General features: G+C 44.4%; 1 protein-coding gene across 8 annotated transcripts in view; it reads right to left on the bottom strand.

Annotated features, from left to right (window-relative positions):
* SLC4A11 (solute carrier family 4 member 11) overlaps positions 1 to 19,879 on the bottom strand; it is a 144,858-nt gene that overhangs the window by 29,067 nt on the left and 95,912 nt on the right. For all 8 annotated transcript variants that reach the window (XM_061351932.1, XM_061351933.1, XM_061351934.1 and 5 more), the window contains 3 exons: positions 13,128 to 13,251; positions 9,658 to 9,861; positions 4,014 to 4,098 (listed from right to left, as the gene is read on the bottom strand). In XM_061351932.1, coding sequence (XP_061207916.1) covers positions 4,014 to 4,098; positions 9,658 to 9,861; positions 13,128 to 13,251 — 413 coding nt within the window. The remainder of the gene's footprint in view (positions 1 to 4,013; positions 4,099 to 9,657; positions 9,862 to 13,127; positions 13,252 to 19,879) is intronic.

The following is a 19,879-nucleotide window of genomic DNA, read 5'->3' as shown; positions in this document are numbered from 1 at the left end:
AGCCAAGCATGTTCTCAGACTAGAGACGTATGAACAAACAAATGAAGGGCTCAGCTTTTGTTTCCTATTTCTTTCAGCCCATTTGTCTTCCTCTTGGAAGGAAACGTCCGCAGACAAAACAAGATGTTTTTATGCATCTTTGATGTGTTCCCATTCGCCATGAACAAAGAGAGAGACTTCAAAAGTAACCCAGGTCATGATGACCCAGAGCAACCAAGTCTGTCTTCCATTGGCCACTGAACTGGTCATTCAGGTTGCAAAGTGATGCAAGAGCTGCCCTATCATCTAGCAGAGGGCAGCAGAGGCAATGAAGGGAAAAAGCCTATATGCAATCCTTTTGTTCTGATTCCTCATTCAAGGATACAATCCAGCCAAAGTGGTCAGTGCAATGAGGTGGGAGAGTCAGTGAAGGTTTGGCACATGCCACAGTCAATCCACAGCAGTTTAAGCTCTGTGCCATTGTAGACAACCAGCAAAACAAAACTTCCCTTTCACATCCAGTTTTCCAGTGCCTTCAAGCCTTCCTTCTAAGCCTGCTCACATTACAGGGAGGCTCAGGAGATCTCCCCCTCCTGCAAACCATCACCATCAAATCCCAAGGATGCTGCCAGCAGATGCCTTACTCGCAGGAGCTGGTCAAGGACCCTCTGCAGGACCAAGGACAGGGAGGAATCCACATTCCCAGCGGAACCATTCACTCACCACATCATGTGTGCTGAGGACACAGGTCCAGGAAAACAGAGGGAAGCAGAATAAATCTCAGTTCCCTTCACCCTCCCTCCGCAAGAGGGGAAGGGATACAACAGAACACAGCATCAAAGCTCACCATAAGAATCCCAGGCACATCAAATTTCCCCTCTGGCACTCCAGGCACTCCATTCATAAGTGTTTATTCCTCCATGTTGTAGCAGGAAATACACACTGAAGAATAAATGTAGCAGCTTTAAGGGGTTTCGGGAAACTCAGAGCTGAGTCCAGGCAGAATTCCTTCCTCCATTCAAACCAGCCTCAATAGTAAAACATTCAGGAAGCTCCTAGAGTTTTGACTAAGTTTTAAAGACTAATAGTATTGATACACACGTTTTGAGCCTATTTGGCAAAATCAGAATGACATTTGGTACCAGCTTTTTTTAAGGCAGAATCCCATAAAGAAAGGTTGTAGTCACTAAGAGGAAACTACATACCAAATGGTGTGAATCCTAAATTAAAAGGAAAATGACAGGTGTTCTTAGGCTCTGCATAGCCCAATTGTTCATCTTCAGATGCTTCCACTGGAAGAAACCTATTACAAGCCATACTTATCACTAGAAGTTTAGCAAACTCTTCCTTGACCTGTTGCACATTCAATAGAATGCACAAGACTTCACAACCCAAAGCGAAGTTGACGAGTTCCTAATCTGCAGGTAAAATAAATGTGAATGATTTCTTTCTTTCCTCTCCCAAATCATGATGTAAGGATAATTTAATGGTCAGATTTGTGCAATGCATGAAGACCACCAATCCCACTAATATCCAACTGACCAAATGCTTGCTGGATCTACAAAAGCTTTCTTATTTATCACCCTGTTCATCTGTCTAACCCAATACCCCAGGATGCTTCTCAGAGTGAGGATTTAGAGACTCCAACCATTGAAAAAGGCATCTTCACACGTTAGAGCTCTTTGATGGTGCATGTGTGGTTGTCTGGAGTGCAGGCATTTGGATGGCTCAAATCCCCAATGTTCTGGTACGCTGCTGCTTTGAGATGGTCCAGGAATTTCACATTCCTGATCACCTTCAGTCGTGGTGGTTTATGCAGATGCATTATGCTCCATCTGGTTTTCATTCCATGCTGATCCTTAAAAAATTCATCCCAATTTCTGATTTTGGGGAAGAAATGGCATATACTAACATATATGTTTCTGGAAAATACCCTCCTTTCTCCTCATCCTATTTGAAAGAGCACAATGGCTCCTAAGGAGGATATTTCACATATGAGTTTCACTTGGCTGTTTTTGTTTTTTCTTCTCTCCAGACATAGTATAACAATGCTCTGACACTTTTAATCACATACCTGCATTTTATACCAAAATCAGTTTTCTGGAATGTTTGCAATGCTGGATTCTCACTATGACAGTGTTTGATCACACAGGGCAGATGTATGATGGACCCAAGGGAACAATTATTTCAAGCTAGTCAATCCCAGCACCATGTTTATTCCAAGCCTGATCTGCTATGCACATCAGTTCACTGAAAGCTTGTGGAGCTGGATATAGCTGACAGGCAGCTTGCAGAGGTTAATTTGGATGCATAGAGAGCCAAAACATAAGTCCTGAAATGCATTTCCAAATTTGTTGACAGCCAAAGTTGGCCACAGGACCATCATATGATGCTTCTGTGCTTGTGAACCTACTGTGCTCAGGATACCAACAGCCACAGCACATCTGCGATGGGTCCCTACAAGGTGTTTCTGCAGCACTTCCCTTCTAAAGTGCTTCAATATCCCTTTATAATGAAAGGTTAGCACTACAAAGCAACAGCCATAGAGATGAAGTGTCTTGAACCCACTGCAGAGGTGTCCGGATTAGCAGAGTAAGTCCCCTGCCACATGTGGTGCCAATGATGCACATGCTATTCTGTTTTGTCAGACTCCCTATCCCCACTTACTCCTCAACATATCAAATCTCCCATGAATATAGTATTATCTTGACTTGAGACAGAGCCTGCCCTCCTGTCACCCCAAGCCTCCTGAGAATAGTTTCATCCCAGCAATTACAAAGCACCTGGAGAAAGCATCCAGCACTCAACCACTGTGCTAAGCCAGCATCTCATCCCATGTTATTCTTTCCAGCAGAGTGGATATCACTAACTGCAAAACACACTGTGATGGATGAAGCATTCCTAGTCAACAAAGCTGGATCTCTGTGGGAAGCAACTGCTTGGCAGCTCCCCCAGACACATGCATCTCCTTCAGCCGGGCAGCCATTAGCTCATTCCTATGTTTCTCTGCTGGTGATGATCATCCTTGTCAAAATGTGGTGAAGGACACACATCCATACCCTGCTCATGCTTGCTCTCAAGCTTAAGCAGCTGTGGAAGGTGGTTTTGCACTAGAAGACTTATCTACAAGATGGGGCTCAGATATGCATCTTCTTTCCTTATGCCAACTCCAAGGGAGAGAGCCTTCAGCAGAGGTGCAGGGGGGAAGGCTGGGACACTGTGCCTCAAGCTAAGAAGGATTTAAACAACAAGAAGGTGTCTGATAGAGCCCCAAGATTCTCCTTGCCAACACTTCATTTTATGGAAGCTTTCTGGGTTTGATACTTGGAGATATTAACCAACTCTCTAATAAGCTATGAGAACTGAACATGTTTTGATGTCAACCTGAGGCTCTATAATCATGGTTTGCCTTGAAGACTTTTCACAGCCTTTAAGAATCTCTGAAAGTGGAAGTTTGAGAGCAAAAAGGGAGAAAGTGACTCTTAAAACCAAACAAGGCCATCGTAGAAGCCAGATAAGCCTGAAACCTGAGGCTCAGTATAAACACTCCTGTGATCTGGCTACAATAGACAAGCTATATCCTGTTTTTAAAAGCGCCGAGATGAAGTTACTACAGCTCAGAAGTTGCTCAAGCATTCTCAACTCCCCCAGCATCACCATAATTGCTATTGATGCTGGCTTGCAAAGACAGCAGTAAGGGTCTATTAGCCCAGAGCTGAGTAATTAGGTTGCAATGAGTTGATTTGTGTCTACACACGACAACAATCAATCCCTTTAATCGCTTCATTGCTTAATAAAAATTAAGATCCTCATCTACATACAGCCAGCATCTTCATTAAGGGAAGACTGCAAGACCCATCCATAGTGTGCCACACTGCCTAGTCACAGGCTTTATTCAAAAGATGCTGTTAAATCAGGAGTTAGAGAGGTATTACACGTATCAAAGAACACATTCAATGCACACTGTAAACAGGACATCACATCACAAAAATTCAAGATCAGGCCAATGCTTTCATAAACATTGGCCAACATACCATCGGTGAAGTCCAAAGCGTACACTGGAAATCTTCGTGCAATGTCATCAGAAATCCCCTTGCCAACATTGAGAAACTCATGCAACTAAAGAAAGGAAGGAAGTGCTGTGTCAGTTGAAAGACTCATGTATTGTTAAAGAGATTAACCTCCTTATTCAATACTGATAGGAGCAAAACTGGTCATTTTGAATAGGGCATTCAAATCTGATTTTGTAATGATAATAACAATAAACTCATTGCACTTCAGTTTATATCCTCAGAAGCATTGTGAAAGAGAAAAATCCCCCAGACCACCCTGTTTTCCTCCCTTCCTTCCCTTTTTCCCCTCCCATTCATGTCTGCTTTGTAGGTGAGGGAGCTGATGCACAGTGTGACTCACTGAAAACACCCTGGCCAACAGCAGGATTAGACCTTGCACACCCTGGGGTTAAACAGCAAGTCAGAGATGCCTTTCCCATCCCTCTAGCAAGCTTCTTTTTCTTTGGATGCCACTGCAAAAACTCTTCCCCCAGATTCATGTAAAGCCTTTGAAAGGGGATCCCCAGCAAGTGCTCCCTTCTTTGGCATTGCCATGGGAAAAGGAGATCTCAAGTAGATGTTTGAGGCAAGTTGGACAGAGCCTTGGTTTAGTGTGAGGCATCCCTGCCCATGGCAGGGGGGTTGGAACTAGATGATCTTAAGGTCCTTTCCAACCCAAACTATTCTGTGATTCTAAGGGAACTGTCTAGACCTCAAACTCCACCAAAAGCTTGAATAACTTCATATAACCAAGCCATAATTACTACCCATTAAAAGACAGTAGGATCACTGTGAAAAGGTTTCAGGTACCCAACATCTTCTCTTTATTGCTGGTCTGGGGGCCTGCAAGGTGCAGTATGATTGTTTATAGGGTATGATGCTTGTCACAGGCAATAAGGAGCTTCACAGAAGTATGTGACAGCTGCTATTGACTTACAGCCTTCCAATTCTCACAACTACATCCTTACAGAAAGCACATGGAAAGCATCAGAATAGGCAACACTTGCAAATAAGGCACCTGTCAGTTTTTTCCCCTGTTATTCTCAACTCAGAGAACACATTCTACTCTGGAAATCAAATGCACCTTTATACAGTGCTAATTACTCCAGCTGTCTCCTCTGAAACATTCCTTGTTTGTTGAAGAACTAGACACACAAGACTGATTACCTCTGTAAGGGTGGGGAAAGAAATCACAGATCCAAAATTTACATCAACACATCATCTCAACACATCATGGACATCTTCCTTTGGATGGTTTATGTGGAAACTGGTAACTACTGCTTTGGAAAGGACTCAACATTACAATGCTTGTTTAACAGCCTACACACATGCTTTTTCTCATCGGATTCACCTGCTTTGCAGCTCCTGGAAGACCAAAGCCATAAGTAAAACACAGCAAGGAAACCTCTGCTTTAGAAGGAATACACTGGGCACATCAAGCACCAACATTTGGGGTACAGAAGATACCTTAGAGGACCAGCTCCTGCATCTGTCACTGATATCTCACCTTCCAGCTACTTAAGTCTGTTCTGTTGCATTTTGCCAATGCACCTGTATTACTTTCAGACAGTTTCAACTCTCTAACCTGAACAATCAGGATGAAAAGACAAACACCTGCATTTTAAGCATTTCCAAAAAAGCTAGGCACTTAAAACATATTTGGAGGCGCATTTGGACATCAAAGCCAAACGCACTTGAAAAGCAATTTAATTTCTACCCCCTAGAAAGAGATTCCAGAAGGCACGAGTCAGCCAGAGAATCACAATAGCTGTAATGACTAATATGTTTACTCATCTCACTGCAGTGAGTACATGGAAAACAATGCTCAGGGTATCTCTTCTTGTGCAGAAGCCACAGGCTCGCTGCTGGCCTGGGGCTGAGGGTGGGGTGGGGAGGGAAGGGGCACTCATGAACAGTGCCTGTCCAAAGGCAGCAGTGAGCGTGCAGAAGGGGAAAGCAGCGCCCAGCTTCTTGTTCTGCAAGGTACATCAAGGCAAATTTTGATAGAGGGGTGAGCAAATGAGTTCTGTTTGGGATACCAAATGCCTTCATGCATTTACTGCTTGCACATGTGTGAGTTTAGTGGAGAGCTAGACATCGGGATGTCAAGCTAAACCTCATCTAAATATGGGGAAACCTGTTTCTTCTGTACAGCTAATCCTCCTCTTAACTTCCCTCTCTGTTCTACTAACCTCACACTTAACTTGGGTTACACTGAGTAGATAAAAGACCAAGTTTACTGACCTCTGAAGTTACTGCTCTTTCTGGTTTCACTTTTATCCCCCAACCTATCCACCACACATCTTCATTGCCCAACTCCGCTCCAGACATGTTTCAGTCTGGCTTTTGCCTCCTGCCTTCTTCTTGCTCCCACCAAGTGCGAAGGGCAGAGTTGACACTTCATTCTTGCCCCTTTCTGATCTGCTTCCTCATACACTCCAGTGATGGGAATTTCTTGGACTGCCATTCCCTGCTTCCTTCTCCTTCAGTGGGTCACATTTGGCTGACCCATTGGTTTTCCACTCCTGTTCATGGTAGCACCTCTCTCATGGCCCTAGTGCCTTTTGATTTAGCATCCTGTGTGGCCCTAACCAGGAGGCCAAAGCCGCATCCCCCACCAACACCAAGCTCAAGGCTTATTAGCTTTTAGAAGCCACAGCTCAGGTTCCCAACACCTAACCCTCCCTCACTCTCCTTATTCTCTTCTGAAAGTCCTTCCAATGCTTTGCCCATGCTGCTCCTAATACATAAGGGAGGAAAGAACAGCAAAAGGACACACACACACACACACACACACACACACACACACACACACACACAAGACCTAGAGAAAGTTCATGAATTTCCACTTTCTATTTTACAAATCTTTTCAAGTCTCTTCTTATAAGGGACAATTGTTTGTGTTAGAAGAAGAGGCCAAGCCAGCACTTAGAATCATAGAATCAACCAGGTTGGAAAAGCCCTTTAAGCTCCTCCATTCCCAGGAGGGAAAAGCCCTTTAAGTCCAACCATTCCCAGCACTGCCAAGGCCACCACTAACCCATGGCAATGAGGCCTCATCTCAACACTGTGTGAACACTTGCAGGGACTGTGCCTGCAGCCCTGCCCTGGGCAGCCTGTTCCAATGCCTGAGCACCCTCTGGGGCAGGAATTGCTCCTCAGCTCCATCTAAACCTGCCCTGGTGCAGCTTGAGGCCGGTTCCTCTTGTCCCATCCCTTGTTCCTTGGGAGCAGAGCCCAGCCCCTCCTGGCTCCATCCTCCTGTCAGGCAGTTGGAGGCAGCCATCAGGTCCCCCCTGAGCCTTCTCTTCTCCAGACTGAACCCCCCAGCTCCCTCAGCCCTTCCCCATCACACTTGGGCTCCAGGCCCTGCACCAGCTCCACTGCCCTTCTCTGGACCTGCTCCAGCACCTCTTAACAGCAGTTAAGAAGTCAAACAGAAAATACCTGTTCCAATACCACCTACTCTTTCCTCAATCCTCCCCTAAAGTACTGGGGCTGCACAACTATTTTACATAGACCAGGGACACACACTATCCTCCCTCCTGCTAATGCTAAGCAAGTATAGCCCAGCCCTCTCAGGAAATCCACACAGGTATCAAACAGACACAAAAATCACAGCCAGAAAGCATCACAACTGTCAGAGGCTCCTCCATGAGCAAAATCACAATTAGATGCCTCAGTAAACAAGAGGATTTCAGGCTGACTTAATTATGACTGAGTCTGTAGACTTCCCTAAACAATCCTCAGACATGAGCCAAAGCAAACTGACTGTGCTGCAAGCACAGCATGGTACGCAACTGTCATGTCTCCTTCAGCATTTCAGCAGAGGTAAAAATAAGCACTTGCAAAAACCCCACAGTCAGAGCATTTGAGGCCCATTTTTCCCCCATCACTTCAGGACCAGTGGTGGAAAAGATCTGCAGGAGGCAGATTTTTACGCTACCAAGAGACTTTACCTTCCTGGTCCCTCCTTAGGGCTCACTTGTAATAATACAGTGGCTCTGGCTTCGGGTATTTATTTCACTGGGGGTGGTTCACAGGTTGAAATTACACCCCTGGTCTCATATGAGTTTGTGCTCATATTAAATGCTTCCTTTTAGAAGGCTATTGCACAGGGCAGGCAGAGGGGGAGGAGATGCTGGAGATGGCTCTCATAGGAACTGAGGGACACAGGCTATGATCTCCAATCAACCTCACTTCTCCAGGCAGATCTTTGCTTGCCAGGAAAAGAAATCCCCAAGGCAGCTCTTAAGGTCTATGCTGGCAAGGTGAGGTAGGGGACAGCTTCTTCCAAAAGCCATGAGAAAGCGGAGTTACTGCTAGCACAGGCTGTGTTTCCTGAGAGCTGTTTCAAAAACAACAGTTTACCTAATCCAGACCAAGAATGATCAATGCCAAGGGCATGCAATAAAGAAGCAAGCATCACTATGTACAGCACTGGCTCAGAACCATCAGAAGCCTGCCTGGCCAAGGCTGCGTGCCCAGCAAGGCAGGTAGAAGCCACCACTTCTCAGGGCCAACATCTACGAGCTCAGCGATGCATCCAGCCCTCCTGCTCACCAGACCAGAAAATCCTTACCAGGATTGTTTTAGCAGAAGACAGAGCCAGACCCTTCAACTGCTACAACAAAAACTCCTTTGAAAGACTAAGTGTAAAGGGTTAAACCTGCTTTACCTAAATGACACCTCAGCAGCTACTCTGAGTACTACCACTCTGCACAACCTCGGTTTAAAGAGGGCTTCAGGACTTGTTCTGCTATGTTAAAAGCAGGTATAGGGTGTAAGAAAGTTCAAAGCACTACCTATAAAGCAAGGGGATTGTGCAGGAAAAACATGAGGTTTGCTTATTTCCAGATGTGCAGATCAAAACCCAAGGGGGGAGAAAAAAGAAGTGATAAATTAACCAGCTTCTGCACCGCAGGCAACTCAAAGCTTTAAGGTTATTTGTAATTCAGGGCAGGAGCAGCAGGCTAGAGATGGCACACTTTGTTTTTCAGGTATGCTGTCTGCTTAAAGAATGAATTTCTGAGCGGAAAAACAAAGCAATGACCAACACACAGGAAATTCCAGGGGAAAAAAAGCAGGGTTACAGCATTTCCCTCGTACTTTAAAGTACGGAGCAAGTAATGTTTTACAGAGCTACAGATCAAACAGCGAGAAGTCAGGCCAAATACTGACAGGCAACTTTTAAGTGAAATTACTATGCAGAGATGGCCAAGAAGTCTTTTGGCTGTGGAAAAGACAAGCAGCAGTTTCCTTCAGAGACTGCTGATTCTAAGGATTAAGTACCTTGGACTGACAATGTACAGTGATCCATTAATCCCACTCTTGACTAAGCATCTGGAATCAAACTCTTGTAACCATTTCAACCCCCTACTGTTCTGCATCCCTTCAGCACCTGCCTCTTTGAAGTGGGTTTTCTCTTTCAGATTTACAGTAGGAGCTAAGGAAGGTGGACCTAGACACAGAAGCAGTGTGTACAAAGCTCAGTGCTGACAGCTTGATAAGGGAACCCAGTGAATGCAAGCAGCCCAAGTGCTTCATCTTCTTACCCAACCCCCTTGGCATTTATGCACTTGGGCATCTCTGAAGCAGGGGCAAGGCAGATGTTGGCCAGCCTTACCTTGAGTGGCTTAGAGCCATGCGACTTGTGCCCATCGCTTATCGAAGGTCTTTGATTCACCACCGTCAGTAAGTGGCGTTGGTGGACTAAGGCTTCCTTGAACTCCTCTTCTGTTTTGGTTTCTAAGAGCTTCTGGCGAAAGGTTATGTCTGAAAACATGGTGGCAAAGGTCCTGCCCACTTCAGTGGCTGTTTTGGTACTTTTCTGAACAGGAAAAAGAAAAAAGAGACAGAAAAAAAAAAAAACCACTTACAAAACTATTTCACTTCTATAACGTAAACCCACTGATTTACCCCATTACGGCACTGAAGAGCAAGCTCCTTGGCTTCCAGGACCTGAGACACCCAGTGGAAAAGGGTACACGTGGTTGCAAACAAACACACCAGCCACAGAAGGATCCTGTGAATTCATCAGCATACAGAAGCACTGATCCATCTTACCGGATCAACTTCCCAGGATTGATCCAAATCTGAAGTGTCCTAAACATGCATTTTATCCCTGGTTTTCCTTCTAAGCTGCTAAGACTAAACAAAGAGTCTTTACTATCCTCCAGCATCTCAGCATTACTGCTACTAAGGTGGAAAGATGCTGTAGTCAAGGTGCACTGCAGGTACAAGTGTCCTGATATATTTTCTGTAAGATTGAGATTATTGTGCGTATCTGCTTCATCAACTTCTCAATTGGGGGCATTAAAACCCAATTCAGTTGGCCTCTCTGGGGCCATTCTGGCAGCACAAGTGGAGATTTAGAGCTCTCAGCCGAAATAACTACTCACACATAGGAAAGCATAAGAAAGAAGCAGCTGAGCATGCAGATGAGCTGCCCTATCTTCATTAAATGCTTGGAAGGGACAGGAGACTTGTAAACACAAAAGAGAAACAAGTGCTATGTGCATGTTTTAACCTTTCTGTGAGCCACAGACTTGATCTTTGAGGATCCAGCTTCAACAGTATCCAAGCCTGCTTTCTTAGTGCTCCAAGCACATTGGTAATTAGACACAAAGGAACAGCAAAGGAGAGCAAGCTCCCCATCCCTGCACAAACCCACCAAATCCAAAGCTCTACATCCCTGACTTGCTCAACTGCTTTTACTACTTTGTTCAGGACAGATACTTGCCAAGGCAAAGTTATGTAGAACCATAGCTCATTAAGAGCTCCTCTTGATGCAAAGTTTTAACCCATCTGCCTTAGCTATGCTCAACACTCACCACGCAGCAACTGCCAAAGACACCCAAACAACCACCCCCCTTTGGACAGCCTCCAACCTCCTCACAGTACTGTGAAAAGTAGTAGCGAGCATGTGTGATTGATCTGAATTAGTTTGCATGATTCATAACAAAGCAGATGAACAAACTCTTCATGAACACAACCAAATAACTCATTGTTGCTTGGTGGAGACAGCATGGACATGTGGGTGGCACTGCACTAATCCCAACGGCATCACTAACACTATACTTCCTCGTCACTTGCACTGTGCTGCCTCCTCCTCTCCTCCATCACCCTCCCTTTGTCACAGAGAATATCCCTTGAGGGATTGCTAGGACATGTTCAAACTTCACTTTTTAGGGAAGGCTTTGGATTAAGACAGTCTGGGAGCAGAAACTGTAAGCTTGGTTCTTTCAGCTTGGATTTCCCATCACAGGGGAGTCTTCTCCTTTCACCTCTAAGCAGTGGCCCTTGGGCTGGATGCTGCAAGCAGTTACCCCAAGCTTCCCAATGCTGCTCCCTTCCTTTGCTTTCCAAGAGAGAAAGAGCAGAGAGATCTGCAGAAGAACAAGTTTTTTCCATTCTCCACATTAGAGAAGGCCAGGGATCTGGATTCCTTAGCACAACAGATGCCCATTTTCTGGGCTTTTTTTTTTCCTCTCCCCAAGCAAGGCTCATTTCATCTGTTACTGTCAGCAGGTTAATTATTTTAACTGCTGTACCAGAAATGCGTAGTTAGAGCTGGCTTAGATAAACTCATTTAAAATAAAAAGCATATTGGCAACTGCAGCTCTGCTTGGCCTCCACTCCCTTCCCTTAATTTGATGCTGTCCATCGGAAATGCAAACTTTGAGGCTACAAGCGGATGCAGAGCCGTTTGCTGGGTGCTTTGCACGTAGCTGGCCAGAGATAAGCAGACTGCCATACAATGAAAGAGAGATCAATGCAATTGCACACAGGTTCAGTTGTTTCCCTGCTGCTTTTCATAAGGAACATCAATATGTTTTCAGCCTGTTGGGTTTGAGATCTATGCCAAAAGCATTGAACTGCTCAGTTGGGAGAAATCTGCCAAAAATCCTGGGAAATAAGGAAACACCAGTATTTCCATTTAAACAAGTGTGGTGGTGGAGGGGTAGAGGAGACAGACCAGACTAGAAGGTCCCAAGGTCACACAGACAGCATTGAAGAGCAGGAAATTGAATCAGGATGTGTCCTGTTCCAGACAAGGTCTCCAACCTCTCCAGCACCTCCCAGAAGCAGAGACCTAGTAGACCCAAGGTGTAAACAGCCAGCTTAAGTGTGAAAAGGTCTTGAGCTTTGAACCGTTCAACCATTAGCTAGAAGAACACATCTTCATCAAGCCAGGGCTTTCTAGGAAGACAGGATGGTGATCCTCAATTAACCTTGATACCCCCCATGATATTACAGTAAATGTAATACCATGCTATTTGTTGGACTTGTCTACACCGATGTACTCTAGGTTACCCTGCTCTTGCAGGGGGGTTGGACTAGATGATCTTTTGAGGTCCCTTCCAATCCTTGGGATTCTGGGATTCGGTCAAGTATTAACCTTCCTGCTCTGACTGCCAAAAGCTATGAAAGCACATCCCAATGGGCCTCAGGACGGTCTGAGCTTACAGGCACCCCAGCCCCCAACTAGTCTTGCCCATACTGTAACAGAGTTCACAAAATTACATCTTCCTCTTGGTTACATCAGTCCATCTGCAACTGCTGCAACCACATCTGCAACATGACTCAGTGTTCCATTAAGAGAGCTTGCTGGGAAGCAACCCTGATCGTTGCAATGGGGTATCAGCTGCAGACTCACAGGCATGGCTTGAACCAGGACTGGCATTCCTTACCTCTGAAAGTAGTAGCTAAACTGGTAAAGCTGGAGGGGGGAAATCTGTGGAGTTACACATGCATCACAGCATGCAAAAAGTGCATTATCTGTGGAATAAAGCATCCATCACTGTAGCTCTAGCAAAAAGTATATGGGTACTAAGACACATTTGATCTGTAATATTTTCCTCCCAGTCAGGCTAGAGGCCATTCTTCGGGATGAGACTAGGATGCAGCTGACTAATCTACCCCTCACAAACACAGTATAAATCATCTTGACAGCTACTGAGATGATCTCGGGCTTTTTCACATCCCCTTGTGTTTAAAAGAATAATATGTTGTCATTAACCCTAAGGGACCAAGGAAAAGCAATCTTAGGAGAACACTCTGAAGCACCAGAGTAAAAGCAAACACAATACTCACCATTTTTGGAGGAGCCAGGACTAATATCACAAATCTCACTTCGCAGGAGTTCTCACCCCAATTCTGAGGCCTTTCCAGGCGGCTGATGCAAACGTGACGTCGCTGAAGGGACTTAATAGTGCAACTGTCAAGGAAGATGGCAATGTTATATTAGGCTCTCTGACACAGAGAATCATGGAATCAACCAGGCTGGAAGAGACCTCTAAGATGATCAACTCCAACCATTACTCCAGCACTGCCAAAGCCCATGGCACCGAGAGCCTCATCTACACAATTTGTGAACACTTCCAGAGATGGTGACTCCACCACTGCCTCAGGCAGCCTGTTCCAATGCCTGAACACCCTCTCCTAACATCCAGTCTAAACCTCCCCAGCACAGCTTCAGACTATTACCTCTTGTCCTATGACTTGTCACTAGGGAGAAGAGACCATGGCATGTTCTTTCCAACGTTTACACACACATTTCAACTTTAAGAAATACCAGATGTTGGTTCTTAAAGGGCTACCTCCGAACCCTTAAACAGTGCCTTTAACTTACTATCAGCCCAAATTTACATCCATGTTTTATGGGAAATAACTTTACAGATTTCAGTCTTCCCTCTTCCCCATCTGCTTTTTAATAGCCAAGAAATCAAAAGGTAGAGTGTGCAACATACCTAGTACTTACAGTGCTACAGAAGCTTCTACAGAAAAGCCCTCTTCGAAACAACCACCACCTAACCATTATTGGAAAGCAGTTTACACTTCATTTCATTTCACCCCATCTCCCAAAGTGCTTTTGGAGACATCAAGGCAAGGTGCCAAACCAACATATTTCCACTTTCGCCTTGGGCTGCTCTCTCTGTTGGAATGGTTTTCCCTCTTTGCTCTCAGCTGTTATTTTTTTCCCCTTTCTGGGACAGGTGAGTTATAGGAACCAAGCTGACCTCCTTGCTCAGGATCTACAGAGGCTGTAGCAGGCAGGATTACTGCTCAGAGGAAAATCCTTGGCTTCAATCCAGGCAGCCCTACTGGATGTGATGATTGTTTGACTCCCGTAACGAACACTAGTAACAAGTTGAAATAACACAAAGCATCTTTGGATGCTGTGAAAGAGCAGAATGGGATATTTAAACAGAGCTGTGATCTGAATAGCCATCTTTTTTCCTGCTGGGAAACTGGTTAAGCAGCTAAGTGGCTTGGTGCAGTTGCAGGAGGTAGCTGACACCAGACTAGACTGAACTCTGTTCCCATTAAAGCTACCTACTACTTCCCAACTCCCCTGAAAAGCACTGGTAAAACATGTACACAACACATGCCCATTGACATGAAAGAGGTCTGGAAGTGTTTTCCTACCTCAGAGTGAGTTTCCCTCTTTTTTTTCCTGGTTCAAAGTCACTTTGCTTGCTCTATTTTATTCACCTAGCAAGCACCTATCTCAGTCCTCTGTGATAGAAGGATTCATCTCTCCTTTAACTTCTCTCCTGCAGTCCTAGCCCCTTTCATTTCTTTCCTTTCAACACGTATCCCCACACCCATGTACCCTGAAGGCAGTTGCAGCAACGACTCTTGACAAGAGATAAAGAGCCATCTCTTTGGCTGGAGATGTACTCACCAGGAGCCTGTTGTATTTTCTATTCAGTTCTTAATAATTTGCATGCAAAAATCACACCACCAAGTGTTTTCTTATTGACTTCCTGATCACAGATTGGAAGCAGCCTACTTACACAAATTAATCTGACAAAGGCACTTGTCAGAGAACAACCAAACAGCTTAATTAGAACAATATAGGTCATGAGTAAAGATGACTGCATTTCATTTATTTCTCAACTCTCCTCCATCACAGTCCTTTGTGCTTTTTCTACTTGAATCAGCTTTGGAAAAGAGAAAGATTAAAGTAGGTCCTAAGGTTAGGAGCAAATCTCTTCTAAAGTAATTAGAAACAGAGCGTAAGCTATCTTCTTGACTAAACCCATAGTTTGGGTCTGCAACAACCCTTGTCCTTTCCTCCCAAGGGATCAAATGAGCACAGACAACACTATTTCACAAGCAAATCAAAGCTCTTAGTAGCAATCCTGCTGTGGCTGGACAGCATAAAAGTCTCCTTGTGTTATATTTCAACAAGTCAATGGGGAAGGTGCATGAACTCTGGGCTTTAGACTAGATAAGCACCTTCCAAGTTCTCTCACCTTCAGCCACCTGGTCACTAACAGTGAGTGGTTAATGCACCATGAGCACACATTATTCTTGTATTTTGAACTCTGTTCTCAGCATTGTCACACCTCTGCTGTTGAATTCATCTATTTGTTTTGAAAAGGAAGCCTTTCTGGGCATTCTGAGCATCATTTCTATTCCTGAGATGGCCAGAAGCAGGTATCAGACACCTACTGCTCACAGAGCCATACTAACTACACTTAGCTGTACTACACTTCCCAGGTATCATCCCTTTCCTACTATGTCTACTACGTTTCCTACCATGTATTTGCCCTAGCAAGAAACTACCAACATACAAAGTATGGACAAAGAAGACTTATTAAAGGGCAAGGGCTGATCACACCAGCACACGTCCCGGTGCCTGAAGTGGCGCAGGATACCAAGTTGTGCACATGAAGGTAAGGTTATGTATGTGTTGTGGAGGTACAAGTTATTGCAGCCATCTCTTGGCAGTGCTTCTTAGCAGTGGTTGCTCCCACCCAATTTGAGCAAATCTAAGAACAGAAACCTCACAAAACCCAGTATTCAACTGCTCCTACCTGAGGCAGGAAAGCCACTGTGCAAGAGCCCTGATCTTCAAGCTACAACACATGAAGTCATGCTGCAATTTAGCAAGTTATTTGGAAAAACCTATTACATAGTGCAATAATTAAGCAAGCCACATGCTCTTCTGTAACTAGTTTTCTTCCCAAAGTGACAGGGTTATGTTCCAGCACTGGTAACTAGTCCCTAAGGCTGTGCTCTCCAGAAATGACAGTCCTGCCAACAGTGCCAGTCCACAGGGCTACACCACAGTTCAGTTCAATAACTTCTTGGGTATGGAAGGGAAAACTTGACTGTAAAAGGCTGCTCTTCGTTACTGGATCGTTTTCACATACAACCTAATTTTCCTGGCAGCTAAACCAAAACCTTGTGTTTCAATGAATCAGGACTCCACTTTTTCCTTAACTGGAGGGACTGGGAAAGTGTGCAACAAGAGGATCTTGCAGCACTTTAAATCTGGAAGATTTAGCAACACTGAGCACGTTTCTAACACTCCAAAGAAACCCACTGTCATCATTACTCATTTTTATCTGAAGTAGTTTTATCTACAGTGCTGGAGTTTGAAACTTCTCACACCTATGAGGCAGTTCCTTCCAACTCATCTGTGAGGAGCTCTATTGACACCAACACATGCATCTGAATGCCAGCATCACTTACACCAGTAAAGCTGGTGGATCAGCAGCCTAGTTCAGGTCTATGTATGGACACAAGTCAATAATACCTTTATAAATTAGGCTGAGTTGGCTTCATGAGGCTAAACCAGAGTAAAACCAGACTTAAACAGGTGCCACAGAGAAGGTCTGAGAGGAGCAGCAGCAGTGCCTGTGTACAGAATCCAGCCTCATCTTCACTGAGCCTGGTCTCCCTCTGTTATTTCCATTTATTTAGGGGAAAAAGGTGTCTGGGTACTTTCAGTGCAAGGCCAAGTCACTTCTGCACATGCACCATTCAGCATCTCAAGCTTTCCTTCAAATCTGAGCCATTATTTAGCTGAGTCAAATCACTTTCTCTGGTGTAGCACTTAGAGCTCCCACTTTTCTTTCTCTTCCAGAATCCAGAAACAAATATAATAGAACCCAAACTGCAGTCCCTACCAGACTTGTGCAAATATTTGTAAAGCACAAAAAGAAATAAAGTTACGTGGTTCACATGGGGATATCCCATGTTATGCAAGAGTGCAGGTAAAACTCAGCACAGCTCAGGCCAAGAAGAGTAACTTTCAAAGTGAAGCACCTTATTTCAAATAGCACTTAAGTAAATTCCTACTAGGAAATAAAAGAAGGAAAAATCAGAAGGATAAATAGCCAAAGCTCCCAAAAGCTTAAGGACTAGCAAGACATTTTCAGCTGACTCTAAATCAAGTCTGGTTTGGCCAAAGTGTCCAAGTTCCCTTTTGGTTTGGTTTGAGCTAAATTTGATTCCCTTTTGGTTTGGCCTGAAAGCTGAAAAAAAATCTATTTTCATCAAGTATTAGTCACACAAGGCAAAGCTGGGCTATGATTTAATGAGATGCCAGGTTGTGTTCTCAGCAATTTCATCTTGATCCTCCAATAACTGAGCTCATAAAAAGGGCATTTAAGTTATAGCATTCATTCTGCTTCGGTGCGCTCCTCTCATTCCAGGCTGTGTATATAGCATCACTGAGTGTGGCACTCTGATGGTGAGAACTGGCAATGCTCCACCAAAATCACTGATACACCGAGTCGCACACAGCTGCAGGTCTGCCCCACACCCAAGATGTTATCAGAGTAATAACACATTTCTCAACCAAATCATCAAAAGGGTCAAACTATGGAGACCCAAGAGAAACAGAAACCCTCTTTAAACAGGGCAAGAAAGGAAGTTAATTCAGAAACAAACGATCCCCTGCAGTAAGAAAAAGTGCCCAGCAGAGGTAATCAGCTAGCCAGCCTTTTCCTGTCCTGATGCAGAACAACAATGACACTTCTTGTTCTCATCCACTGCACATAAATCTTCCTCCGTGGAGCAGCTCCAGGCACAAGCTTTCAGAAACCAGAATTTGCAAGTGAGGAATGAAGCTGTGACCAGCAAGCCAGCTCACCCGCAGCTTGGCACAGAGCTGGTACAGCAACAAAGTCGCTCCAAGCTGGATCATTTTGGACTGGTAAATGCACTTTCCTGGGCTCCAGAAAACCCATCCTCTCTAGCAGCTAATTTCTCTCTGGGAAAGCGTTTCCTATGGGTCAATGCAGAAAGAGACTCCTCATCCTCTCTGTACAGATGCTGCAGGCACTGAAAAGAGTCATCCTTCTCTCCAAGAGATCCATATTCCTAAAGAGGGGTCTGAATTTGAGAACACCCTTTCCTAATGCAGCACCTGCAAGAGCTTCAGCTCTCCTGCATAACCTGTGAGAGCCCAATACGGGTGGCCAGGCACTTAAAAGGAAATTAATCAGTTATTTGAACCCAAAGAACACTTCAGATAGACGATGGTGATAAATTTTGGAGAAGAGGCTCTTGTAAACAATACTCCATGTTTTGTAATCATAAATCTGAAGGACAATATTTGTTTTAAGCAGCTGACCTGTTTAATTTCCCATAGCACCTGATTTAGCTCTTTGAAAGAGGAGGCAGTATTCTGAGGAATACACAGTAACTGAAGGACTCTACTTGAAAGCTATTCAACATCTGAATCAGAAGGAACATGGCTTTTCTATAGACCCACACACCTCTGGATCTACACAAATCCTTAAAACCCAAAACAGGCTTTGCATTACTTACGTTACTAATGGATCTCTCTACGAGTTTCACACAACCATCATGCATTACATCTGAGAAGTTACTACCCCAAAGTTACTCTATTTGGCCAGCAGTGTTGCTTGATATTCAACATAGCCTTGCAATACCTGTTTTTGAAAGGCTACCTGAGTTTTTCCGAGTTAAACTCTTTCACATGAATCATTGCAATGACATGCTATATGAAAGCAAGCAATTTTATAGCAACACACACACTCAAACCACTAAACCACTCTTTGCTTGCAGAAAGGCTTTTTTTCCTCTGCTTTGCCTGTTAAAATAGCTTTAGCATATCAGTTTAATGCACTGCAAATATGTCCTTCACCAATCCATGTGCCTCAGCAATGCAGCTAAAGGATACTGCTCAATCCAGACTATGAAGCAGCTTGCTTTCTTGTTTTTCTAAGGATTCAGCTTTGAAAGAAAGCAATTATATGTATCTCCTGGTGAGAAGAATATAGCCTGGAAATTGTGATGCCTGGGGAATTCCACTCAGCTCAGGAAGCATTTGTTCAATAACCCATACAGCTGGTGTTTCTCCTAGAGGACTTCAAGGAGACATCCACCAGCAGTCAGTTAAAAGCTACTTTAACATTCTTATCATTAGGTTTCATTCATTAGAATTGAAAAAAATAGTTTAAAATAGGCCTTTGCATCTTTATATTTTGGAGAGTAAAAAAAGCAATTAGGTGTGATAGGGCTTAGCTTGTGATGAGAGCTACTTTTCCATATACTCTCCCCACTGGATAAGGGTAGAGGCCTTCACTGGGCTTTTTGAGCTATAAAACTGTGCAACCCCAAAACCTATAGCTTTCACAAGGGTTTCATCCCCACCTTTCATGATGCAGGCATGCAAAGCATCCAGTCTAAGTGCTCCAGACTCTGGATCATGGGAGGTCTGGGTGGTTCATAGGGAACTCTGAGCACCCTCTTACCAGTACACCTATGTGTAGCAGTCAGTGCATGCTGGAGGGGTACCAAAGTACATCCCTAGGCTCCTACCAACAGCAGAGCTTCCTCATGTTAAATAACTGAATAAGTCTGAGGATAACAGTTCCGCACTTCCCGTTCTGGGACAGGTCTGGTTATCCCTCATCCCATACATAGCAATTATTCCCAAGCTGAACACTGCTGGTTAGTGGGGCATGCAGGACTGTGCTACAGTCTCAGCTACATGGAATTCCACTGAAGGAGTCTCAAGGTTTCCATAAATTTATGTTCCCTGGTATGGCTTCAGCAAGAGCAGGTTTTGGTCATTC

The sequence above is a fragment of the Neopsephotus bourkii genome, unplaced genomic scaffold (assembly GCF_033783945.1).
Source record: "Neopsephotus bourkii isolate Nb327-2 ecotype Australia unplaced genomic scaffold, CSIRO-AGI_Nbou_v1 NB_616, whole genome shotgun sequence".
Taxonomy (NCBI): domain Eukaryota; kingdom Metazoa; phylum Chordata; class Aves; order Psittaciformes; family Psittacidae; genus Neopsephotus; species Neopsephotus bourkii.
The sequence above is the reverse complement of the archived record's forward strand: the minus strand, read 5'-3'. Positions and strand labels throughout refer to the sequence as shown.